General features: G+C 46.2%; 1 protein-coding gene and 2 non-coding genes across 3 annotated transcripts; 1 reads left to right on the top strand and 2 right to left on the bottom strand.

The window, feature by feature from the left end:
* The first annotated feature begins 1,725 nt into the window (after positions 1-1,725).
* TRNAV-UAC lies at positions 1,726-1,798 on the top strand. Its single transcript has one exon. It is a non-coding gene; the product is annotated as a tRNA-Val (tRNA).
* A 9,651-nt stretch (positions 1,799-11,449) lies between these two features.
* Positions 11,450-11,523, bottom strand: TRNAI-AAU. The gene has a single exon. It is a non-coding gene; the product is annotated as a tRNA-Ile (tRNA).
* A 3,802-nt stretch (positions 11,524-15,325) lies between these two features.
* On the bottom strand, positions 15,326-22,554 carry PRSS16 (serine protease 16). Its single transcript, XM_032399020.1, has 12 exons — positions 22,485-22,554; positions 22,249-22,409; positions 21,495-21,594; positions 21,255-21,384; positions 19,892-20,015; positions 19,584-19,661; positions 19,455-19,502; positions 18,725-19,015; positions 17,825-17,966; positions 15,740-15,919; positions 15,515-15,660; positions 15,326-15,400 (listed from the first exon to the last, which is right to left on the bottom strand). Exons 1-12 carry the CDS (start codon positions 22,552-22,554, stop codon positions 15,326-15,328), a joined length of 1,545 nt encoding a protein of 514 aa, XP_032254911.1.
* Between the last annotated feature and the right edge of the window lie 4,512 nt (positions 22,555-27,066).

Genomic DNA, 27,066 nt, shown 5'->3' with positions numbered 1-27,066 from the left:
AGAGAGCTTTATTTCTTCCATTTCAATCTGCACATTTTGTTTTATTGTAGTAGCTAAGATCTCTAAGTCTTTCCTTGACCAGGAAAAGTGAGAAAGAGGACATTTTTGCTTTGATTTAAATCTTAGAAGGAAGCATTCAGTCTTTCACCATTAAGTATGACATTGGTTGTAACTTTTTCTTTCCTTTTTTTTTTGTAGATATCCTTTATTTGATTAAGGAACCAAAGCTCCCTTCTATTCCTAGTTTGCTGTGAATATTTATCATGAATGGATGTGGAATTTTACTAAATGCTTTTTCTGCCTCTACTGATACGATCATATTGTTTTTTGTGTTTAGTTAGCTTATTAATATGTTGAATTAAAAAAATATGGTGAATTGCCCTGATTGATTTTTGAATGCTAAAACAGACTGGGATAAATTTCATGTAGTAATAATGTATTATCCTTTTTATATATTTCTGAGTTTGATTTGCCAATATTTATTTAGGGATTTTTTGTGTCTATATTTAAGAGAGATGTTGGTCTATAGTTTTATTTTAATGGCTTTGTCTCATTTTGGTATGCATATTTTAATATATATCCTAGACGTAAATAAGTCCGTTTCTGTCTGGGACCATTGGAGAGTTAACCAAATATACGGGTTCAACACTAAGTGGAAATTTCCCACCGACAGACAGTGTTTCTATCACTCAGTGGCTCATGGCTGAACGGGTGTGGACACGTGACATGTAATGGATATGCCTTCCTCTCAGAGCGGATATTCTCAAATTCTGTCTCCTTCTGTGTCAATCCGCTGTTACTGCATAAGAAATCACCCCAAATATCACCTACATAAAACAGAGTTATTTATTCCCAAGAGACTACTGATTGGCTCTGGGTCACTTGATGTAGGTTGGACTCAACTGGATAAATCTGATCTCAGCTGGGCTTGCTGAAACATCCGAGGATCAGCTGATAAGACTCAGACTGGGGTAGAGGGAGAGTGGATTCTGTTCCATGTGAGTCTCATCCTCCACATGGAGCTAGCAGACTGGCTAAAGCATGTTCTTCCGCCTACGGGAGCACAAAGAAACAAGCCCAATAGCACAAACATTTGGTTATGTCAAAGCCACTAACTTTCTATTAGTTAAGGCAAGGCATATAAACAACCTCAAGACTCTTTCAAGAGTCTGCAAGTTCTAAACTAATTTCATAGTAATACTAGATATTGATGATGGGCTTGATAGTGATCTTAATGAATGTGGTTTTTGATCTTGTGAATTGAAATGTGCAGTAGTTTCAGGACAAGGGGCAAAGGAAGAGTTAACGTGGACTGCTGCTAAATTCAAGGATAGTATCCATGAAATATAAATGCACTTTTTAGTACCACAATGTCATCTCAAGAAGGGATTTTTTTTTTTTTAACCATGTATGTACTGCTGTATCCCAGAGCCTTGAAAAGTGTCTGGAGTATAGTAAGCTCTCAATAAATATGGGTAGAAAAACAACAAATGTTGACCAAACTAAGAATGTTCCAGGAGAATGGAAATGGAGAAGTCATAGTACTCATTAAGACTTTCAAGTTTGTTTATGTGAGATGCAGATAGTTCATTTGTTCCACACACCCTCCCTGGGCCAAGTTCACAGGAGTTAATTCTTAGTCATAATAACAATTGATACCTAATTCTGGTCTTCTTTTCTCACCTTGATTCTAGTAAGAGCTCTTAGGAGAGCAGGTTGTCTTCAGGTTCCATGGTGTAGTGGTTAGCACATCTGCCTTACACGCAGAAGATCCTGGGTTCGATTCCCAGTGGAACCCACAAGGTTACCTTTGGCTTCCATTCAAAAGAAATTTGGGGAGCTTTCCTTTTCCCTCCAGATACTGAGATAACCTAGGGCCCAGTGGGTTGCGTCCTCAGTTTCCCCTTCTGGACATTCACTTGACTGGGCACGCAGTGTGGGTTCACACTGGCTTGCACTATCAGAGGATTTCTCTGCTTTTCATAATGGCCAGGGAGAAAACAGTTACAAGCAAGGCCTGATCAATAACAAATATGGATACTTTAAAATAGTACACAGCCAGGGCCTGATTGAAAAGATTATTTTAATTCTGTAGTAGTTACAATGTTAAGGATTTATAATTGCAGAAACAGCATCTACTTTGACAATGTTAAGCAGTAGAGGTGGAGAAATGTAGTTAAAGGAAACCCCACTTGTTTGATCTCAGAAACTGGAAGACTCCAGTTTTCATGTAATTAGACATGTGCGGTTTCCCACAGAACCAGATTTTAAGGAGTGTAGATCAGACATTCTTTTGTGGTTTTGTAAGGAAACATGAACATTCACATGCTTGTGGACAGAAGGTTGCTACAGTACCGATGTGAGAAAATTTGACACTATTAAATAAAATGGAAAGCACACCCTTTTTTTTTTTTTAAAGCACTATGTAATTTTTAAATGTCTCATAATTTAGGTAGTGATTTAAAACCTGAGGATAGTAATAATCGCTCAGATCTGAATTTCCCAACATATTGAAACACATGCACACAACAATAAAACCATACCTTCTCCCTGACTAGAAGAGAGAACACTACAAACTTCAGGTTACTTGTCAGGAGAACTATAAACATCCAATCCAAGCAGACCTATCTTTCAGGAGCTCCCAAAGGCAAGTCTCTGCAGAGATTGGAAGAAGGTCCAGAAATCCATCTAGAAGTAAGAAAATGGCAACTGAGATCCTAAGAATCAGGTAAAATTCCCCTCCTCTCAAATAGAAATTCCACTCTGAGTGAGAAAACACGAAAAGGGCTCCTGGTAGATCAAAGCACCGTCTACAGGGAAGGAACGTGGACGTCAGCCAGAAATAAGGCAGTAGCCACACAGAGGAAGGACCAATGGGTGAAAAGAAAACAGGAGGGAGAAGCTCCCTTTGGAGATTGGTTGGTAAAGGAAAAACAAAGAAGGGGATTCAAAATCCTGCAAGACCAAAGGAGACAAAACTCCGAAGACACAGAAACTTCTCCCCATGGACCCCTACTCCCTGTCCCAAAGACATCTATTAAAGTTACTGTATTTTTATGTAGGGATAGAAGAGGTTGGTCTTGAACTAGGAATTGTGTAAATTATCCTAAATCTCTTCACACAATATCTGAATAAATTTATACAAAACAACTATAAGAAAACACAAAATCAAAATATTTTAGCTGTTGAAAATTCTTCCAAAAATGAAAAAGCAGAAGAAAAATTTAACACAGCTCCCGTTTGAATGAGACATTTCCTTTTTTTTTTGCATTTCAAAAGCAATTTTAATGAAAATATATGAAAACAAATGTACAAATTTATATCATGACATTACTGAGTATTAATAACTATAATTTTATACTGAAGAAAATAATCCGCTAAAATTAACACAAAGTTTATTTTCTGAAAATCAAAAACCACTTGTGCATAAATAAATAATATTATAAAAACTATATTCTAAAAGTATAACCTAGTTTAAAAGTATAGTATTCACCTAGTTAACCTAGTTGCCAAGTGTAGTGTTTCTCAGGAACAAATACATTTTGATTATACTATTTTCATGTATATATCATTTCCCAATAATGTGAAGTGGCTATAAGTATTAATCATATAATAAGTATTGAGTAAAGAGCCATTTTAACTTAAGCCATTATTTTCATATAAGAAATATTCATGACATACAATAATTTCCTTTTTTTAACATTTAAAGAAAATTTTACATTATCACTTTAAGACTTCATAGAATCTCATTTACTGAAGGAAAAGATAAGCTGCACCAATAAACTAAAGGGAACATAAATAACATTATATACTTGTTAAATATATGTTGCATTTAGTAATTAAGAAAATCTCACTTTGTGATCCTTTTATTTATTTCATCTTTTTCCTCTTTTTCTTTGATTTTTACTTTTTTAATTTAAATTCAATTAGTTAACATATAGTGTATTATTAGTTTCAGAGGTAGAGGTCTGTGATTCATCAGTCTTATATAATACCCAGTGCTCATTACATCACATTCCCTCCTTAATGCCCATCACCCATCCCCCCACCCGCCTCCCCTCCAGCAACTCTCAGTTTGTTTCCTATGATTAAGAGTCTCTTATGGTTTCTCTCCCTCTCTGATTCCATCTTATTTTATTTTCCCCTCCCTACCCGTACGATCCTCTGTTTTGTTTCTTAAATTACACATACGAGTGAAATCATATGATAACTGGCTTCCTCTGATTGACTTATTTCACTTAGCATAATACCCTCTAGGTCCATCCATGTTGTTGCAAGAGACATTTTCAAACAAGCATTTTTGGATTTAAAAAAAATCACTTTAACTTAGAAATTCAAAAAATTAAAACAGATGGACAAAAATGGGAAGAAATGAAATGAAAGTTGGTTGAACGTAGAAAAAAATGCAAGAAAAAAAGAAAAATCACATCAGAAATGAAGACTACATTACAAGGCACCCAAGGGAGAATAAATTTACAACACAAATGTTTGGAATGAGAATGGAAGAAAGAGAACCTGCTGAGAAAATGAAAAGGAGATAAAGAAAGAAGTAAAATGGGTCAGATAAAAATGATTTAAATAAAAAGCAGGCAAAGAAATTCCAATATACGAGTAATTGGAGTTTCTGAGAGAAAGAAAAATGGTCAATAAAATATAAATAATAATTAAATCTATAATCCCAGAAGTTTCTATAAATAGAAGAAGCCTAGCATCAGACTTCTGAAGAGCAATATAAAAAAATTAGATTAGCATGAAAAAAATAGAAGAGTGAAGCAAGAATTCTATATCTAGCCAAGCTGAGATCTTCAAGAATCAGGACTATAGAAGAGAGTTTTAAATATGCCCATACTGGACTCTTCTTGCAGAGTATATGATAGGATGGGTTCATTTAGTTAAGAAATAAAGAAACTTCATTGGATGAACATTTAATATATTTAATTGTAGATCTACGACTAAAATAAATGCAAGGGCAGAGGTGGGAGCATAATTTTAAATGTTTCTATTCTGGCACAAAAGAAATAATGCATGTAAAAATAGGAAAAGAAGGGAAAGGAAAGAGGAAACAAAATAAATGTACAGACCACCACATAGACAGTAAGCAAGAGTGAATGGCCAACAACAACAACAACAACAATAAAACTGGGGAAAAAACAAGTTAGATAGGGTAAATAAATGGGGGAAACAGGAGGATTAAGGTAACTGCTAGGACAAAAATTCAAACCATCCTAGATGTCACAAGAAACTTTTTAAATGAGAAAAGAAATATCAAAAAAGAAATACAAGAAATACACATTATAATGACAAAATATGACAGAGTTAAGAACAAATGTATCAATCATATCATTAGATATTAATGGGCTTAAGTCATATGTTAAAATGTTTTCAAATTGGCTCGCAGAGCAAAATGTAACAATATATTGTTAAGATGTACATCTAAAGCAAAATTGTTCAGAGAGAAGAAAATAAAGAAATGGGCTACACTACATCAAAAACTAATGGAGTACTGTATGGTGACTAACACAACATCATAATAAAAAAATACGTTCATTAAAAAAAAAAAAGAAATGGGCTAAGATACACCAGGAGCAAACCATGAAAAGGCAGGGTTCATGATCTTGACATGTGATAATTTTGAATTCAAGCCCCCCCAAATTAAACATGACAAAAGAGATCAGTTTTGAAGGTTAAAGGCTATGAATCCAATAAAGTCAGAACACTTATACATAGTTACGGACTAAAGAATGTACTAACTACATTTATAAAATAAAAATTACGGAAGATATAAGAAATAGGTTTAAAAGCAGGAATAATAAAGACTTTAAAAGGACACCTTCAGCACGAGCAAGGTGACGTGAACCTAAAATAAGAAAGGATATAAAGAACCAGGGCAGCCTAATCAAGAAGGTAGACTTTTTGGAACCTCGTATAGAGAATATGCATTTTCCCCAGGGAACATTGACAAACATGGTGACGCAGCATGTCCCAAAGGGGCGTCAATGCAGAGGAGGGCCATTAAGCAGAACAGTTACAGCCCCACTCCGGTCCTACCCCGAGCCGCTTTACAAGGCCCTTGGGGGGTCTTCTGCCACGTGGAAGCTCCGCTTTGAAACAAAGCGCCAGGACGGAGTAGACACTGGTCTGTGGCCCAGGGCTCCTGAAGCCCTTGTCGCTTCCCGGGTGACGGGAGTGTCTTTTGTTCCGATGAGGCGACTCCAGGTGGGCTCCTGGGGGTAGGGGTGGGGTGGGGGTCATGGGAAAGACCAAGCCATGACCGGAAGCTGGGAATTTTCCGTCCCACCCTCCGTTCGCTTGAGAAGGGAGAAGGGCTAGAAATGGAATTAATGATCGTGCCGACCTGATCATGAAGCATTTATAAGATCCCCAAAGTGGGGGTTCAGAGCGCTTCCAGGCTGGTGAACAGGCGGAGGTGTGGGGGGGCGCCCCAGGACAGGGCGTGGAGACCCCGTGCCTTTCCCACACACCCCAGCCCGCCCGCCCTTTACATCTGGGTGTTCATCCGCATCCTTTATCACATCCTAAAGGATGTGTACACTGGTTCGCTTGAGTTCTGTGAGCTGCTCTAGCAAATTAAGGGAACCACAGGAGGGGGCCATGGGAACGTGGGATTTTAGCCAAATCGGACAGAAGCTGTGGATGACCTGGAGACCTCAGTGCGCTGGGAGTGTTGTGGGACTGAGCGCTTAACCCGTGGGATCTGAACTATCTCCAGGTAGATAGTGTCAGAACTGAGTGAAATCGCGAGCCCCCCACTCGGTGTGCCAGAGAACTCCTTGTTGTGGGGGAAGACCTCCACACATTCGGCGACCAGAAGCATCAGAAGGGGGGTGTTTTGTATGAGGAGTAAAAGAGACCCGCAGGGGAGACTCACAGTAAGGAAGAATGGGGCTTTCTTTACACAGAAATGAACAGGGAAGTTGCGCGTGACTGCTGGAAGTTGGGCTTAGCTTCCCAGCATTGCCAGAATCCCTGATTCTCTTCAAGGTGCTGCTATCTTTTCCCGTTAATAAAACAGATCGGAGATAGTGGGAGCTAGGTTTATCTGCTGGCAAATACAGAATAAAATAAACCCTGGGTTGTTGGATTATAGTTGGAGACATCCCTGTGAAATCATGGTTCTATCTATAGATAGCTAGCTATCAATATTGAAATAGACATAGATATGCACATGTACGTGTGTGCAGATTTCTTGTCTCCATCGGTGAGAGGGCCTGGGGGCAATGAGCTTATTGAGAACCTAGAACTTGATTTCTAAAAACCGTTCCCTGGTAAGAGCATCCAGAGCTCCTTTGAAAAATAGCTGATCTCAAGATTGGGGCCCCCCAAATTACAATATAAATGTGGGGCTTTTTCTTGTCCCCCAAATTAAGAACTTCCTAAAAAATGATGATACATGTCAGAAAGACACAGAAGTTGGTTTGAAGGGTCCACATCGGCCAGATTTGTAACAATCTGAGCATCAAAATACATGATTAGTGATTATAATTCTTTGAGCAGGAATCTGTGCATTCATTTGAGATAGACAGACAGACGGGTGAGAAGGGGAAGCTCTTCCTTATAATGGAATTTCAAACAATCCATGTAAAAAGAAAAATAGGCTTTTTACATTGTTGATTTGAAATGATTGCAGGAATAATTGATTCATACTAGAATTATGAATGGATGCCAAACTAGTAGGTACAACTTTGAGGAAGATGAAGCTATTTACATAGTTCTCAAAGACTCTCCACAAATTTCTTTTTAAAATACTGATATTTTTTATTATGATAAATTATACATAACATAAAATTGATCATTTTAACAATTTTAAGTGTACAGTTCGGTGGAGTTCAGCACCTTCCTGTTGCTGTGCACCCATCACCAGTGTCCACCTGCAGAACTCTTTCATCTTCTCCAACCGAAACTCTGACCCATGAAACACTAACTCCCCATGCTCCTCCTCTCCACCCCTAGCACCCAGCTCTCTGCTCTCCCTCCCTGTGATTTTGACGGTGCTAGGTACCTCATATAAATGGAATGATCCACTATTTTCTTTTAGTGACTGGCTTATTTTATGCATAAGGCCTTCAGGTTTCATCTATGTCGTAGCAGGTGTCAGAATGTCCTTCCTTGCTGGGGCTGAATAATATTCCACTGTATGTCTATAACACCTTCAGTTTATCCATTCATCTGTCAATGGGTACATGGGTGGCTTTGTGGTTCTGGCTATTGTGAATAAAGCTGCTGTTAAATGACTGTACAATATCTGTTTGAGTCCCTCCTTTCACTTCTTTTGGGCGGGCACCCAGAAGTGGAATTGCTGAAGCATATGGCAATTTTATGGTCAATTTTTTGAGGAATCACTATACCGTTTTCCCCAGAGGCTGCACCATTTTATATTTCCACTAGTAATCCCTAAGGGTCCCAGTTTGTCTACATCCTCACCAACATTTGTTCTTTTCTGTTTGCTTTTTTAAAAAAAATAAGAGCCATCCTAATGGGTCCACATATTACTTTAAAAATATGCATAGGATAGCCATATAGATTAATGGGACACAATAGAGACTTCAAAAATAGAGGTATACATATAAAATAAATTGACTTTTGACAGAGTTGTCGATACAATGGATGGAAGAAGAACAGTCTTCAAAAAAAAAATAGTGCTGCAAGATTAGGATAGCCATATGGAAAAAAAATTAACTTTGATCTTTATTTCAGTATATGTAAAAGTTATAGTATATGTGAAAATTAGCTGAAATTACATTATATACCTAAACAAAAGCCTAGTTTATGTAACTCTGAGAAAAAAACATAGAAGATCATCATAACCCTGGAGAATATCTTTGCATGAATTATAAAATACAAACATCTGATCAAATGTTCTCCATCAAAAGTAAGGAAATGAAAAGGCAAGTCACAGACTGTGAGAATATTCAGATACATAACTAAGAAAGGACATGTATCCAGAATATATAAATACTTTTACAACTCAGTACTAAATGACAAAACCCAAGAAAAACATGCGCAAAAGACTTGAACACACACTTCAAACAAGAAGATATATAAATAGCCAATAAGTACATGAAAAAATACTCATTATCAGTTATGGCAAATGCAAATTAACACCACAATGAGATAATACTTCAAATCCAGTAGACTGTCTAAAATTTAAAAGTCTGACAATATCAAATGTTGGAGAAGTTTGGAACAAATGGAACTCTCATAAAGTATTGTTTGGAATGTAAAATGGCGGTACCATTTTGGAGAACATTTGGTGGTTTCTTATAAAGGCAAACATACATTGACCAAAAGACCCAGCAATTCCACTCCTAGGTATTTTACCCCAAAAGAAATGAAAACATATGTGATGGTTAACTTTATGTGTCAACATGGCTAGGCCACAGTATCCAGATATTTGGTCAAACATTAGTTTAGATGTTGCTGTGAAGATATTTTTCAGATGAGATTAATATTTAAACCAGTGGACTTTGGGGCACGTGGGTGGCTCAGTAGGTTAAGCATCTGCTTTAGCTCAGGTCATGATCAGGCACCGAGCAGTGCTCCCTGCTCAGCGGGGATTCTGCTTCTCCCTCTCCCCCTGCTTGCACTCTCTCTCTCTGTCAAATAAATAAATAAAATCTTTTAAAAACCCCAAAAAACCAGTGGACTTTGAGTAAAGCAGATTACTCTTCGTATTGTGGGTGGGCCTCGTCCAATCAGTTGAAGTCCTTAAAAGAAAAAAGACCTTCCTTTCCTGAGGAAGAGGGAATTCTGCCAGCAGACTGCCTTTTGACTGGAGCTACAACATCGGTTCTTTTCTGGGTCTCCACTCTGCTGACCAAACCTGCAGATGTGGATTTGCCAGCCTTCACAATGGCCTGTGCCAATTCCTTAAAGTCTCTCCCTCTCTTTTTCTGGAGAACCCTGACTAATGCAACATATGTCCACACAAAGATTTGTTCCATTAATCTTCACAGCAGCGCTCTTCATAATAGCTAGAAATGAAATGAAAACAGTGAAAATGTCTATTTATATGTGAATGGAAAGCAAATGTACGGATGTATCTGTACAATGGAGTACAATTCAGCAATAAAATGGAATAAGCTACTGATACATGAATGAATCTCAGAAGTATTGTGCTGCGCACAAGAAGCCAGGAACACAAGAGTATATAGTCTATGATTTATAAGATATTCTAGAAAACGCAGAACCATCACGACAGAAGGAAGACCTGTAGTTGGCTGGGGCTGGGATGAAGGTATAAGTCTTGGGAAGGGGTATATATCAGTTTCCTATTGCAGTTGTAACAAATCACAACAAATTCAGTGGTTTATAACAACATAAACTTACTATCTTACAGTTCTGGAGGTCAGTCTAAAATGGGTCAGCAGCACTCCTTAACTGCATGTGCAAAGTCTCTTTTGCCATGAACAATAGCATATTTGTAGACTTCAGGGATTAGGATGTGGACATCTTTGGGGGAGGGCATTATTCTTACTACCACAGAGCACGAAGGAACTTTTGGGGATCATGGAAATGGTCTCTACTTTGCCGCGGTTGTTACTTGCGTGTATAAATATGTCAAATTCTATGCTTAAAATGGGTGCATTTTATTGCATGTAAATCATCTCATAATAAAGCTGATTTTAAAATAGAAGAATCAGAATCTTATACAAAGCGTTTGAGTTTCTGCTTTTTTCACATAACAATTTATCTCCAGCATCTACCAGACACAGAATAACAGCTAATTATCACATTCTAAAGAGTGGAGAGATTTAAAAAAGAAAATGTAAAATAATACATAATTTTCTTTTGGGGTTCTTTTAATGCTCACAGTTTCGGCAGAACATGCTTTGTGTGAACATTACGGAGGTCATCTTCCCCCGTGCTCTTAAGTTTCCCAAAGCCTCCCCCGTGCACATTCCCTCCATCAATGACGCAAAAGGTTAGAACATTTCAGATTCAATTTCTGAATATGTCATCCCTTTGGAAAATAAGCTCTAACGTTAAAAAGCGACTTTTTCAGAAATTAAGCATCAAAATAAAGGCAGTGGCCCGTGCGGGGATCGAACCTGCGACCTTGCTGTTATTAGCACCAGGCTCTAACCAGCTACCCAGAAAAAAGAAAAAAAAAAAAAAAAAAAGCTTTCTTAGTCCTTACTGAAAGTGTAATATGAGCCAAAACCATTTCAGCTTTTTTTCCAACACAAAACAGGAAATTCTCCAACTCTTCCTATCCCCCTCTTGCCTCACTGTACCCGCTCTACTTTGCTCAATTTCCTTTAAAAATACTCTCCACTTTAGCTTTCGTCTGTTACTTCTTAAAAAAAAAGAAAACAAGAACAAGACGTTAGGTCAAAACAGCTCTCACAAGAATTTCGGCTCAGCAGTGGTGTCCTCTGGGGACGATCCATGGGGACTGTGCTCAGAAACGGTAAAACAGGTACTCACGTGGCCCGTACGGGGATCGAACCCGCGACCTTGGCGTTATTAGCACCACGCTCTAACCAACTGAGCTAACCGGCCAGCCGCCGGCCACAGTCCGCCTATTCCGAAGATGTAAACAAGAACCGAGAGCACCACCGGTTCTTCAAATTGGGGGGGGGGGGGGGGGGGGGGGGGGGGGGCCCAAAAAAAAAACCAAAAAAGAAACACAATTTTTTTTTTTTTTAATCCCACATCCTTCCTAGTTCGCGCTCCCCCACGGTGGATGATGGGAAAAGGAGAGAAGTTTGACATTTGGTTTGAATGAACGAACCCTCTCGCGCATCCTTCTCAAATCCCAATTCTGACCCGAAAAGATTCTGACCCAAGTCGCCGAGCAGGGCTTCCTCTCTCCTATTTGTCACTGGCTTGTCTTTTTAAAATTGATTTCCGGGAATTCTTTAATCTGGACACAGATCATTTGCCAAATGCATGTAGTGTGCATGTTTTCCTTCAGTCTTTCCCTTGTCTTTCCACTCCTTAATGTTTTTTAATGAGAATTTTTTTTAATGAGAAGTTTTCATTCTGATGTCAATTTATCTCTTTTTGTGTATCTTACGCTATTCTTTTCTCCCTAAGAAATACTTGCCTACTACAAGGTCATAAATAATTTTTCTGTTTTTTCTAGATATTTTATAGTTTTAGCTTTATGTTTAGATCTATGATGCCCTTGTATTAATTTTTGAGTATGGTATGAGTAGGGATGAGGTTACATTTTTCCCCCAAGCTCTGAAGCTCAGAGAATGCTCGGGAAGAGAAAACAGCCTAGCAGCACCCAACCCAGACCCATTCAGATGTCATGTTGCGAAGAAGTTTGCAAAAGAGATTGAGAGAAGGTCTATAATTTATCCAACTGTTCTAGAATCACTTGTTTTAAAGACTTTTCTTCCTCCCTGATTAGCATTGGCATCTTTGTAGACAAGTAATTGATCGTGTGTGTGTGTGTGTGTGTGTGTGTGTGTGTGTGTATCTACTTCTGGACTCTGTCCTGCCTCGTTGATCTATTTGTCTACCTGTAATGCCCAAACCACATTGTCCTCATTATTGGAGCTTTATAGGAAATCTTTTGATGAGGTAGTACTAGTCCTCCACCTTTGTTCTTCTCTAGATTCAATGTGAGAGATTTCTGTCACGTTGAGAGTATGGTCTACAGAGTGAGCATAGACTGGCATTTTGACAGGGTCCCTGGAATTCTCACTTTGGGATAAGGTTATGCGTGCATCCGCCCCAGAGCAGAGACCTCCAAAGCAGATCGCCCCGGAAAGAAGCCCTACTTGATCATGTTTAAGGGTGGAATTTGCATGAGACAGACCAGGGGTCTTCAGAGCACAATGCTTCTACATTCCTCAAAACTGTTTATCCTCATTAAAATTCAAATATTTTCTAGGATATAGAGCATAACTGGTAAACGAAAGTATTAGGCAGGGGAACCACAAATTTACCAATCCTCCTGGTCCTGAGAAGTATTTTTGCAATCTTTGATCCAATTTTGCATTCTTTGAGCTTCTAGAAAAGAGAGTTCACATGACAGTTGATGAGGTTGTGAAACATGGAACCCATATGGGTGTGTTTGCTGGGATGGCACAAGCCCCTCTCTCAGGGAGTGGGCATTCTAGTATGGAGGAGTTGAACAAAAATGAAAATAAAACAAGGTCATTTCAGATAGTGCTGGTGGCTGGGAAGTTCATAAAACAGGTAATGTGACAGGGAGTGACTGGGACCTGGGAGCAGTCAGGAAAGGCCTCTTGGAGGAGGTGACATTGGAGTTGAGCCTCCATGTTAAGAAGGAAGAAGTCACTTAAAGGTCATTAAAGAGAACGCCTGGGTGGCTCAGTCGGTTAAGCATGTGCCTTCAGCTCAGGTCATGATCTCAGGGTCCTGGGATGGAGCCCCACCTCGGGCTCCCAGCTCAGTGGGGAGCCTGCTTCTCCCTCGGCTGCTCCCCCTGCTTGTGCTCTCTCTCTGTGTCAAATAAATAAATAAAATCTTTAAAAAAATAAAGGTCATTAAAGGGCACAACCTCTGGGCAGAGGGAGCAGCTAATGTGAGGACTTGAGGTAGGACGTGGCTCTGGATGTTAAGTAATCAGAGGCCACGTGGTTGGCATGCAGTGTCGAGAGTAGTAGGAAGTGAGTTCAGAGAAGAGCTCAAAAGCCAAAGTATGCAGGGCCTCGTAGCCACGGGAGGGAATTCAGACTTTATTCAGGTTGTAGCTGGAAGTGATCTGAGGGTTTTAAGCAGAAGAGTAACATGACCCAATTTACCTTTTGAAAGCATCACTGTGGTTGCCAGGTAGAGAATAGATAGTGGGGGCCAAGTATGGGCCAGGGAGGCCAGGGAGGGAGAGCACCTCAGAATTGTCCATCCTTCTGTAACAGAGACTCATGCAGGCGGACAGTGATGCTGTCCGCACAGCAATCTTGGGTGAAAACAGTGGGCTGCCCGGTCACCGGCAGCCAGCCTGGGGACTCAGGCCACCCCAGAGCCACGACGCACTCCACGACGTACACCCGATAGTTCAGCCTGGGCCCGCAGGCCCCCTGCCAGGGGAGCTCCGAGAATGCTTGAGGACAAAGCCTCGCACCAAACCCAAATGCGTGCGGATGTCAAGTTGCAAAGAAGTTTGCAAAGGAGATGGAGGGAAGCTGCATCCGGCCAAGTGGAAGGAAAACCAAAAGTGTGTGAAGAGTTGAGGTTAGACCCCATCCTTTCATTCCCCAACAGGCACTGAGCGCCCACGCTGCGTCAGACCGTGGTGTACCAGCTGAACACACACAGGGAGGCTCTGAGGCTGGACCCCAGCATGAGGGGCAATGGCTTGAGGTCAGTAAGCGGGACAGGGTAGCACCTGCTGAACAGGGCTGGGTTAGCTCTAGGCAGGAAAAAAGAGTTCGTCCTGAGGGTTTGGAGTCAAGATAGGCAAGGAGCGACTTCCTCACAGGAGCGTGGCCTGTGGTTTCTCTTACCCCTTCTCTCATCCTGACTTGTCTTTACTTCTGCCCTTCCCAGCTCCCCAGAGATGCTGTCCCCCTGACTTGCTACTTCCTGCCCTCCCAAAGCCCGGGGCGTCCCTATCAGGGTGTCAGAGTAGCATCTGGTGGTGGGAAGTGATGGTGAGTGAAGGCTTAGGAAGGAAGATTGAGAGAGAGAGAAGGACCTGTGAGAAGCAGGGACAGCTCAGGGTCTGAGGTCTGAGCAGGGTCTGAGCAGGACTTGGGCCGGGGCACATTGCTCTGACATTTGGCATTTAAAATACCAATATTCCTTCTGCCGTGTGGGGGACACAGAGAGAAGACAGCTGAGTATGAACCAGGGAGCGAGGTCTCACGAGACACCTGGTTTTCCGGTGCCTTGATCCCACACTTGGCGGTTTCCAGAACCGTGAGAAATGCCTAGCAGCGGGCCATGAGCCACCCCATCTACAGTGTGTCTTCTCATGGCAGCCCGAACAGACTGACGGAGAAGCTGACTCCTACCAAGACTGCTGTGTTTCTGAAAGTAGGAAAAAAATAAATCGATGTGAGATCGTTCCAGAATTCTATGACACAAAGCAGCTTTACAGAACATACTTTAAACAATAAAAAAGGATAGCCATGAAACGGTTAATAAAATGCCCTCTAAAAAATAAAATTAAAAAACCAATATTCACAACGAGAATAATTCTCCGCTTATATTTATCCAACTCTTGGTCACACACACACTTTCAATCAGGAGTGAGGACGTTTGTGGAAACAGGTACTGAAGCCCACTTCCCGGAAATTTCCTCGTTCAACACGAGCTGCTTTCTCCCGTCCTGTGACTACGTCCAGGTGGCCACGCAGGGGGTGGCGGGGGTAAAAGCCCCTCAGCCCCCCTGCTCACCGGGCTCCTGGCTCCCTTTTGCCGGCCCGAGCCAGGTCTGCAGCTGCTGGAAGATGCTCTGCGGAGAGGTGCGCACAACTGTGAAGGTCAGACTCCCGCCCAGCAGGGGGCGGGCACATGCAAATCGATACGCAAATGACATGCCAGTCACCCCGAGCCTCTGCTCTCTTACCTGGCGCCCTAGGCGGAGGCTGGGGGAGTCTGAGGGCCTCTCGGGCGCCATGTCCATGCAGTGGGACGCACCAGGGATGAGAAGGGCTGACTGCGAGGGTCCCGAGGCTTGTGTTACGCTCAGCACGTGCCAGGGGTCTGTGTCCCCTGGTAAGAAAGGGAAGAATGGTGTGCTGCCACGCAGGCTAGTGGAGATCTAGGAGGCAGGTTCTGACGGCAGGCTCACCATTAGTGAACAGCACCTGGCTGGCCCCCGGGGTCTGGCCGCCATAGTAGGAGTTGGTCTGGGCCACGGCCTGCGCGATGGATGAGGCTGAGAGCCCGAACACCTGCTCACATAGCTCTAGCTGGGAGGGCAGCGCTGGGAGCTGGGAGAAAGGGCATCTGGGGTCCTCACAGGTGACATCTGTGGAGGGAGGTATCTATCAGTGTGGGGCCTACAGCCCTCCCCTTTAATAATCACTTACAGAGCTTTCCCTGGTGATGACCAAAACTGCTCCATACCCTCCCTTCAGTAAGTTCACGGTCCCGTCAGAGAGACACCCCCGCCCTCAGATGGCGACCGCCCAGGACGTCGTGTCTGTGATGGACAAGGCCTGGGGTAGGAGGAATCCCAGAGGGAGCATGACAGGCTCCAGGAAAGCACCTTCAGGAATTAGGAAGAGCGAGCCAAGCAAAGACACAAAAGAGAAAGCCCCATAAAGAGGGGAGACAGCACGTGTACTCAGCTAGAGAGACAAGGGGACATGGGAGCGTAAAGCACAAACTGGACCATGTCTCCCTCGCTTAAAATCCCTAGCTCCCCCGAGCCTTCAGCCTACATCTAACTCCCTTAGCCTTCCACTCACTCTCTCCTTTCTCCACCATTCATTGAGCACCTCCTCTATGCTCAGATGCCTCGTGAACCGTATTGGGAGCCCAGTAGCAACCGAGACAGTCCCAGGCTCTGCAGTGACAGGACTCAGTGCAGAGGGGGAGACGAGCAATAAGGTATGTATGATGAGACTGTGGGAAGTGCTAGGGAGAAAAACAGAACTGTGGAGGGGGTAGAAGGGGAGGCCAGGAGGCAGACTTAGCTCCGGCAATCAGGTAAGGCTTCCTGAGGAGGAGGCATCATGTATTGAGACTTGAAGATGAGTGAACTGTGTGACGAGAGGAAGATGAGTAATCCAGGACAAGTGAAGAGTATGGGCAAAGTTCCTGAGGTGTCAGGAAAACTGGTATATTGGGGGGTCAAAATATGTAAAGTTTTGTAAAAATAATAATAGTAAGTACCTGATGAGTATGTGCTATGTACCAGTGTTATTCTCAGCGTGTGACATATATTACCTCCCTTAATCCTGGACATAACCTTATGAGAGAAACACTATTGTTATTCCCATTTTACAGATGTGGAAACTAAGGCACAGAGGGAGAGCTTAGGTTATTTGCCCAAGTTTGCACAAGATCACATAGCTATGAAACGAAGTTGGAATTTGAACCCTTTGCTTTAAACCATATCTTCATTGCCTTCAGGAGATGTGGAAAGGATCTGAACTCTGGGGTAGTGTACCCAGATTTAGCAAATAAAATTACAGGATGTCCAGTTACATTTGAATTTCAGATAAACACTTTTTTAGTGTAAGTATGTCCCATGCAATATTTGGGACGGGCACTAAAAAAATGTTTATCTGAAATTCAAATGTAACTGGGCATCCTGTATTTTATTTGGCAACCCCACCCTAGGGTCACTGAGGAGCCATGGGTTTTGAGTAGAGAAAGGACAAAGTCGTATTTAGAAAGATCTCTCTCGACTCGGTGAGGAAATTGGATTGTATGGGTGAAAAGAAGGCCTGGAGACCAGAGAGGAGGCTGGGTCAGGGATGGAGGCAGGAGGGGCTGGGGGCCTCCACGGGGACAGCAGAGCTGGGAATAGAGAGGGGGCTGAGGTGAAGAGCGGGCAGGGCTCAGGGACTGGCAGGCTGTGGGGACAAAGAGAAGGGGGCATGAGAAACACTGCCAGGGTTTCTAGACGGTAAGTAGGGAGCCGGTAGGGCCCTTCCGGGACTGGGACACGGGCGAAGAGCAGACTGGCGGGATGATCACCCGTGTGGAGGGCTGTGTGTGAGAGAAGGTATGTGAGGGTGCCGAGCACACGCACACTCCAGGGGGGTGTCTACCCGCCAGCCCCACCCCCGCAGGCTAAACGAGGCCCAGGAGTCTGGCCAGTTGTCCCACCGAAATGAAAGCCAGTCCAGACCCCCATGAGACAGCTCGTCCGGGCACAGCACAGAATGTCTGTTTGGGGGTGAGGGTGCGGCGGGTCACTCACAGAAGCCGAACTCCGTACAAGTCTGGTACAGCCACTGCCGCTCGCCCGCGCTGGACGCGTGGGGGGCTGTGACCTTCAGTTGCGCCACTGTCTCTGCTCGGGAGAAGCTCAGACACCTCTGGCCCAGGCTGTGCAGGACAATCTAGGGGACAATACACACGCAGACACACGTGAATTCCTCCTGTGCCCCCAGCACGTCAGGGCCCAGGCCTGAAAGCGTACATAGGTCCTTGCAAGTCAACGGTCAGAAGTCCGAGGAGCTGCAGAGTTCTGGGAGTCCGGGGTCGGAGCGGGTGGGTGCATGGGTCCCCGTGGGTTACAGGTACTGGACGGCTGTGAGACCCTGCGCAAGTCATCATCTCTTGGGCCTCAGTTTCCTCATCTGTAAGTGGGCATAAAAATAGTGCCTGTCTCCTAGAACTATTGCGAGGATTCAGTGAACTGATACATGTGAAGCCCTTCGTACAGCATTCGGTCCGGACAGCGCTGGGGAAGTAACAGCTGTTGTGGCTGCGGATTCCGGGGCTGGAATCCCCGGCTGAGGGAGAACTCCGTCCGGAGGGCTACATTTCCTCCTTCCTTCTGTAAATGCTATTTGCTATGCTACGCATTTGCTACGCATCTGCTCTGCGCTAGGCTCTGTTGCAGGCCTGGGGAAGTGGACAGAACAAGATGGGCAAAAGAGGTAACAGCCACAGTCGCTAACACCTGCAAACTGCGTGCTTCTCTTGACCGACTTCACTGCACCTCCCTGAGGGCCCAGAGGTGTCACCCCTATTTCACAGAAGAGGAAACTACGGCTCAGAAGGGTTCACGCTGGCCCAAGGTCCAGCAGAGGAGCAGGAACCCCTGCCGGCTGACCCCCCTCCCCCGCACCAAGCTGCGCGCAGGGCCGCTCACCTGCGCTGCCCGCCGGAGCCCGTGGTAGGGCGCAGAGCTGCTGCCGTTGCTCCGGCCTTCGAGGAGGAGTCCGCAGAGCCGCCGCACGCTCAGGGGCGCTCCCGCCTGCGCGTCGTACTGCACCACGCCCCCCACCAGGGCCTGCAGCGCCCCCAGCAGCTCCGCCTGGTCCTCGGTGCGGCCCAGCGACGAGCAGGCGCCCAGCTCCGCCCGCAGCGCCGCGCGAGCCCCGGGGCCCGCGCGCAGCCGCCGCTCCACCTCCGTGAAGGCTGCGGACACCGCCGCCAGGCACTGCGGGGAGCGAGGGACCGCGCTGCTGAAGACTCCGGCCCGGGCCTCGCCTTTCCTTGCCCAGGACCCGCGTACTTTCTGGGAGCTCCCGCCGAGGCCGCGCCCCCGGGCGGTGCTCCTCGCGGCCGTCTCCCCGGGCCCGCCCCGCTGAGCCTCTCCCCCCTGGTAGGGTCGCCTCCCCCCGACCCCGTTACCCTGCGCAGAACCTCTCCCTCCTGATAGGGTCGCCGCCCAGGCCCGCCCGCATCAGCCCCGCCCCTGCTGGGGCGCCCCGCTTTTCGGTGCCCGCCCCATCTCTGAGTTCCCGCGTTCTAAAGTCCGCCCACCTTCCGGGTCGCCGACCTCCCTCAGACCCCGCCACCTTGCAAGCTTCACCCTCTGACCCCCACCTTCCAAGACCTCCTGTCCCGCTCCCCCTCGGACTGGCCCCATCTCCTACCTGCGGGGACCCGCCGACTGCCGTGCTCCTTAGGCTTCTGGACACCACCTGCAGTGGGACGGCGGGGGAAGGGATCAGGGGCTCCCCGCGCTGAGGACCCCTCCCGCCCCCGCCGCCCGCCGCGCTGACCTCGTTATACTCGGAGAAATCCAGCACGGCCCGCACCGGAGCGGAGGAGGCGACGGAGGCGAAAATGAGGTGGGGGAACTGAGGGAGGACAGCCGTCAGCCTGCGGGCGGGGGGACCCGGGACCCCGCACTTCCCGCCCCCGTGTCGCTCCCGCGTACCCTGCCCTCTACTCGCGGACTCTGGTGAAGACAGCTCGTGGACAGCTCCTCTGGGGGGGAGGGGAGGGTGCGGGGGGCGAGGGGGGACGGGGTACACCTGTCCTCTGAGATGGGGCCCCTCCCCCAGCCCGCCGCGAGGGTCCCGGGGACCTTCAGCCTGGCCCAGGCAGCCAGGGAGCCGGCGTACGAGCCTCCGAAGCAGATCCAGGGGCTGGAGGTGGAGACGTTGAAGAGGCGGGCGAGTGCCAGGCGGGCAGAGGCCACGTCCGCCAGCCTGGGGGCAGAGGGGAGGCTCGGTGGGCCCTCCTGGCCGGGAGTCCCTGAAGATTCCCTCCCTGCGCGGGCGGGGACCCAGAGACGTGACGGGGGAGTCTGGCTCTTCTCACGGGGTCGGTGTGAGGGCTCCCCGCGCCCCGCGCCCGTCTCAGCAAGTGCTCACCTGGGCCAGGGGAGGCCCCTCCAGAAAGCCTCCACCCTCCTTCCTCCGGGCAACAGGCGGGAGGATAAATCTCTGAGGCATTTTAAGCAGACAGCTGACAAGTACAGGGAAGGGTTGGGGGCAGAAAAGGAGAGCTACTCAGGGAGAGGAAGGGTCCTAGGCGGGGGGTAGAAGCCACCGAGGGAAGGACAGACACAATTACAAAGAGAGACGTTGGGATGCGTCTAACATCCTCTTTTCCATCCCAAGTGTTTTCTTTCTTCCCGGACTTTCTGAAACGGTTAGTGCCATCCTCCTGCAGCTAGAAACCCGTTTAGCTTGTGAAAAATGGCGAGACAGAAAGAAACACAGAGGCAAAGAGCTAGAGGTGGAGATAGGGAGGGAGGCAAGAGGGAGGCAGAGAGCCGCCAGGTGGGAGAGGGACAGCTCAGTCCTGCGGAACAGTGGAGCAGGTGAAGGACCCTGGGGACCAGGAGGGGCTGTTAACCGAGTAGGGGTGGGGGGGCGAGGGAGGGAAGTTGAAAGGCTCCAGGCAGCCCTGTGCTCGGAAGTCTGGGGAACAGCACGGATCTCTGTGTAGCTGGAGGCCAGGGAGTGTGAGAAAGTGGAGGTCAGAGGGTTCACTGCGGACCCAGAGCCCAGGGGCCTCGTTTCCTATAAGTGAGATGAGAGGCATGTGAGAGACGTGAGCGAGGGGGAGTGGTGAGCTGGTGTGTGCTCAGCCCATCCCTCGGCTGCATCTGCGCAGTAACTGAAGGGCTGGGGGCAGAAAGCAAAGACCAGTGGGTGGGGAGTCTGTGTCCTCCAGGGACCAGACGTGGGGGGTCTGGACCAGCAGGCTGCAGTGAGACAGAAAGAGGTGCAAATATGGCCTGAGAGGAAGAAAGGGGGGTGGGGACAGAAACCCAGAGATCGAGAGAGAAAGCATGAGACACTGAAAAAGAGAAGAAAACATGAACCAGAGACCCAGGGGTCCACTTCAGGCAGCGCAGGACCACGACAGCAACACAGGGAGGCCGAGATGCAGACCTCCTCGGGCCCACGGCCCCAGACAACTTCCCGGCCCTCACTCACGCGTGCCGGCTGGACAGGAAGCCGAGCTGGGCCACGTCCAGGCCCCCAGCAGGTATACTCAGGCCATAAAACCTGTGTTCCAGGCCTATCACCAGGGCCCCCCAGGCTGGCGCCAGGGCTGCAGGGTGCCCTGTGAAGAGTATATGGTTGGGGGGGATGCAAGCTGCAGCTCCGTAAGGTGCAGCTCCCCTCCCTGCCCCCACCAGCTTCCCAGCTGTGTCTCCCCCCCTTGCTTCTTACCTCTCATCACTGAGCCAGACCCGAGGCGGCTCTCGCCCCCCAGGTGCAGGAACACGGGTCCACGCTGGCTGGCCCAATGCTGGTCATTCACCCAGTACCGCTAACGGGCGGGATGGGCAAGAAGAAGTCGGATTGAGGGTCCTGACCTCTCCTCTCTTCCCAGTTCGTTGCAGCCTCCCTCCCTTATGGGTCTTTATATATTTGGTAGTATGTGAAATAGGCTTGTTTATTTATGTGTTCTTTTCTTTCCTGTTTGTCTCTTCAGCTAGAATGTAAGATCTGTAAGAGCCATAGTTTGTCAGCTTTTCAGTCCTGTGTCCCCAGGGTCAAGGGTAGGGCTAGCATATTGAAATGAGGACCGTAGAGTAAGTAAGAAATGCCGATGGATTTGCAAGTGGGACCTAGGTGAGCTGACCTTGGCAGAGTGTGCGGAGTAGGTGTGAAATCTGGTGCATTTGTTCATTCATTCATGAGAGCTCTTCAGGCTTCTGTTGTGAGGCAGGTCCAAACTTTCTGCTGCGTACTGAGACCCTACATGTTGGTGGTGGATTTGAAGCTCAGTCTGAAGGACGGGGAGAAGTGGGGGGAAGGACAGCGCCCGAGGGACAAAGAATGTGGAGGCTGAGGACAGAGAGGGGAGCCCAGGGGACCAAGGGCACAGCTAAGGGCCCCGGGGACGCTGACAGTAGGCAGAGGATGAGCCTGTGGGGCCCAGCGATGCAGGGACTGGGGGTTCCCCTTCTCCTGGCCTCACCTGCAGGAAGGACCGCCTGTCAGACGTGTTGAAGGGGTCCAGCGGCTGCCCCAGCCACCCTTGTTTGGGGAGGGCCCCAGCACCTGGGCCTAAAGTCAGGCTCAGGCCCGAGCTCTCTTGAAACTGCTGAATGTGCTCCCTCAGGCGCCTCAGGAGGGAGGCTGTGGGACACAGAGGGGAAGGAGTCAGGCCAGGCCCCCTTGGGAGCACCTGTCTGACCCTCAGCGTCTTCCTACCTGGAGCTGAGGAGCCTCCGAGGGAAAGCAGGAGCAGAAGGCCCAGCCACAGGGCAGGCCTGCCGGCCATGCTGTCCCCTGTTCTGCGCTCGCCTCTCGGCGCTCTGTTCGCCCCACGCGCTGAGGCCCTTTGTCAGGTTCCTAGGACTGGGCTTCAAGCTTATAGGCTTTCACCAGGAGCTCGGGTTTCTTTCCAGGTGCCTCTCCCGGGCCAGGCCAAGCGTCTGTGGGAACCACCACAGCGGGGCAGGGACGCCTGCTGACGTGGCACCTGCCGATCCAGTTTCTCTCTCGCTCGCTGCCCCTCTGTGCCCCAGCCTCCCCCTTTCTAGGCCTTACTCTGCGTTCTGCCCTTCAGACGGCACCCCGGGACCTGGCCCTGCCCACTCGCTCTGCTTTCCTCTCTCTGGGGCCTCTCCTGTCCTCAGCCCCAGCACCTCGGCCCCTCTGTGCTCCTCGGCCCCTCTCTGCTCTTCTGTCTTCTTGACTGGAGCATCTGTCTCTGTCCCAGTCTCACCCTGTCTGCTTCCTAGTCTCCCCTCTTTCTGCTCCTTATCACGGCCCCCTGTCTCACCACTCTTTAAAAAAAAGTCTCCTTTGGAGAAGAAGGATTTCCCTTAGTTTTAAAGAAACACAAGAAGGCCAACAAACTTTTTATTGTTTTATTTTTCTAAGATTTTATTTATTTATTTGAGAGAGAGAGTGAGCTAGTGTGTGTGTGAGAGAGAGAGAGCATGAGCAGGGGCAGAGGGAGAGGGAGAAGCAGACTCCCCATGGAGCCCGATGTGGGGCTGGATGTGGGGCTCGATCCCAGGACCCTGGGATCATGACCTGAGCCAAAGGCAGACACTCAGCCGACCGAGCCACCCAGGCACCCCAGCTTTTTACTTTTTTAAGTAAAAAGAGGGTCTGGCCAGGTGGCTGTTAGCTCAGGTGGGTAGAAGGTGACGTTAACAGTGACGGTTGTGGGTTTGATCCCCAGACAGTCCAAGAAAGGCATTCGTTCTTGTGTTTAAAAAAATTAAGTTTGCTGCAGTGGCCTCAGGCATTGGAAATAGCCTCTCCAACGTAAAATTGAGATTCGATGTGGACTTAATTTCTTAGTCCTCAACAGTGACACCTACCTTCTCTGTCCCCCGTTCTCCGAGGTGGGGGTGGAGGGAAGGAGAGAAAAAGAAGCAACAACTTGAGAAAAAGTGGCTTAAAGCCTTCGGATAGAAATCTTAGTAAAGAAAATGAGGTACCAGAGTAGGGGTGGGACTGGAGGTGACACGGGAGTCTGCTGGCCGCTGGCCCCCCCGGGGCGCCATGCGTCCTTGTCCGGTTCCCAGAGTCCAGCCCCCAAGTCTCCTCATGGCTCTTCGGTGCTTCACGTACCTGATCATCTTCCCGCTGCCTCTCAACACCGTTGAAGTTATTTCTTATTGTTAAAAAAATCAAATCAGACACAATGTGTACCTTCCTTTCCTTTTCTTTTTAAAAAGTTATCAGTTTGCTCCCACCAGAATTTCTTTCTATGAAGACAGTTATTTTTTTGTTTTTGTTTTTCCCGGATTTCTAAGACCAACAACGGTTTTGAACCTAAGATAGGCAGTCAGTAAATATTTGTGGGGTGAGTGTATGAAGCCTTTCCATCAGAGTGTGTTTTCAAATGTCGGCATTTTGCTTGCTGAATCTGATTAATATACCTGTATAAAGGACTAAGGCCTGCCCGAGTCTCTATTTGTGACAAGGCAATATGGTTGGAAAGGCCACATTATTGTATAGGATACGCAAGAATATCAGAAATGAGACATGAATAAGAAAATATAATCCCAGCAAAAAATGAAGGGCAGATGTTTCAGTTGAATAAAGGGGAATTTTTAAAGGATGATGAAACCATCACCCAATACTTGAAATATGGAGCCAAAGCTTACTTAGGGAGAGAGCTAGGCTGGGCAGGAACTGGTCCTTTGAGAGAGCCAAGGGATGATATTTTTTGGGGCAGGGGGCTCACGGAAGCGAGGACTTTGGGAGGCTGAGTGGGTTGACATAATCTGTGGAAGCGTGATTTTGGGGAGAAACTGCTGTTTTTGGTTGGCACTGAAGGGCCTGTTTCTTGACATGAATGCATTTCTGACCGGCTGATCTTCCGAAGGCAGGGTTGACAGTGATTCCTTGCCTTGAAAACAATTATCACTGATAGACTGAATTGGTTTAAAATCGGTTCTGGTGGCTGTTGATATGGCTACAGAACACTCAGTCTTTTTCTAAGTTTGTGATTAGTTTATTTTCTCAGCATTTTACTTCGACCTAAAGGCAAAATCTCTTCCTTCCTTCCTCCCTCCCTCCCTCCCCCTTCCCTCCCTTTCCTATCTATTTATTTATTTTAATATTCAAGTAATATATAATAAAACCAATTTTATCTATGAGCCTCTCAGTCCATCTTAGACACCTTTAACTTGTAGTTCAGTGATGAGATGAGTAGCAGAGATGGAGTTAAGGACATGCTGAGGGATGGATGAGGCTTAGGAATGGTGTAACTGGCGGGGATGAGTCATGATCATGGTGTGGGTGATGGTGGAGTTAGGGTAAGAAGCTGGAATATATGGAGCACATAACCGGGTAATAAAAAAGGTGATTTTATTTTGATCTTTTTGCATCAAATCAACTAGAAATAATTAACTACTATAGTGGACTTATTACATGAATAACCCCAATTCTTCCCCCTTCCTTCCATTCATGTTGTTTTTCATGTGACCTTGTAGTGCCCTCCCACTCTCTCTTGGTTGAGCACTGTGACTTATGGAGGCTGATGGGATATTAGCAAAGTTGACAAAGAAGATTCTTGAATATGCCCTTTGCTCTTTCTGCTTGCTTGTTTTGGTTGCTGTTTAGTTTTTTTTTTTTTTTTAAGTAGTCTTTATTTCTTTATAGCAGTTTAAGTCCATAGCAAAATCGAGTGGGAAGTTCTCATATACCCCCTATGCCAGCACACACACAACCTCCCCCACTATCGATATCCTGAATCAGAATGGTACCTTTGTTACAACTGATGAACCCACACTGACATGTCATTATCATCCGAAGTCCATAGTTTGCATTTGAGTTCACTCTTGTACATTCTATAGGTTTTGCCAAATATATGATATATGTCTACCATTATAGTATCATACAGAATAGTTTCATTGCCCTAAAAATCCTCTACACTCTGCCTGTTCATCCCTCTATCCCTCCTAATCCCTGACAATCTCTGATCTTTTTACATTTGTCTTTTCCAAATATCATATAGTCGAGTCATACAGTATACAGCCTTTTCAGATTGACTTCTTTCACTTTGTAATATCCATTTATGTTTCCTCCATATTTCTTCATGGCTTGGTAGCTCATTTCTTTTTAGTGCTGTATAATATTCCATTGTGTGCATATACCATAGACTTGAAGTCAGGTACTGTCAGTCCTCCAAATTATTCTTCTCTTCTAATATTGTGGTGACAATTCTGGGTCTTTTGCTTCTCCATATAAACTTTAGAATCAGCTTGTTAATATTCACAAAACAATTTGCTTGGATTTTGATTGGGATTGTGTTGAATCTATAGATCAAGTTGAGAAGAACTGACATCTTGTCAATGTTGAGTCTATCCATGAACATGGAATACCTCTCTATTTAGTGCTTCTTTGATTTCTTTCATCAAAGTTTTGTAGTTTTCCTCACATATAGATTTTATACAAATTTTGTTAGATTTGTACCTAAGTATTTCGTCTTGGGGGTGCTAATGTAAATCACATTATGTTTTGGTTTTTTAAAAAATTTTTAAAGATTTTATTTATTGGGGCACCTGGGTGGCTCAGTCGTTAAGCGTCTGCCTTCGGCTCAGGTCATGATCCCAGGGTCTTGGGATCAAGCCCCGCATCGGACTCCCTGCTCAGCAGGAAGCCTGCTTCTCCCTCTCCCACTCCCCCTGCTTGTGATCCCTCTCTCACTGTGTCTCTCTCTGTCAAATAAATAAATAAAATCTTAAAAAAAAAAAAAGATTTTATTTATTTACCTGACAGAGCACAAGCAGGGGGAGCAGCAGAGGGAGAGGGAGAAGATGCTCCCCTCTCTCCCTGAGCAGGGAGCCCGATGTGGAGTGTGATCCCAGGACCCTGAGATCAGAGATCATGATCCGATTTGAAGGCAGCCACCTAACCAATTGAGCTACCCAGGGACCCCTCACATTGTGTTTTTAATTTCAAATTCCAATTTTTCATTGTTGATAAATAGGAAAGTGATTGACTTTTGTATATTAACCTTGTATCCTACAACCTTGCTATAATTGCTTATTAGTTCCAGAAGGGATGTGTTTTTCCTGATTGCTTTTGCCCTGAGCTATTGTCTTGAGAACTTGCCTGGGTTTAGCATGCTGGAGAATATGAAATGTATGGAGATTGGCTGATTGTCTATTGTTCACCAGACATGTGAGTCAACCCAGCTGGGACATAAACAGTCTGGTCAATCCTAACCTATATTAGTTAACCACAGACTAGTGAGCTAAATAGATTTTCGTTGTTTTAAGCTACTGAATTTGGATGGTTTGTTAAGGAGTTAATTTGAGGCAAT

This window comes from Phoca vitulina, unplaced genomic scaffold (genome assembly GCF_004348235.1).
Source record: "Phoca vitulina isolate PV1807 unplaced genomic scaffold, GSC_HSeal_1.0 scaffold125, whole genome shotgun sequence".
Taxonomy (NCBI): domain Eukaryota; kingdom Metazoa; phylum Chordata; class Mammalia; order Carnivora; family Phocidae; genus Phoca; species Phoca vitulina.
This window is presented reverse-complemented; position numbering and strand designations above follow the sequence as displayed.

Coding starts and splice junctions, on each gene's coding strand:
- PRSS16 (XM_032399020.1), bottom strand. CDS start 22,554: ATGGCCGGCAGGCCTGCCCTGTGGCTGGGCCTTCTGCTCCTGCTTTCC. Junction 19,662..19,891: donor CTGCCTGGGCCAGGCTGAAG/GTCCCCGGGACC, acceptor GTCCTCCCTCAG/TTCCCCCACCTCATTTTCGC. Junction 19,503..19,583: donor ATTTCTCCGAGTATAACGAG/GTCAGCGCGGCG, acceptor GTCCCACTGCAG/GTGGTGTCCAGAAGCCTAAG.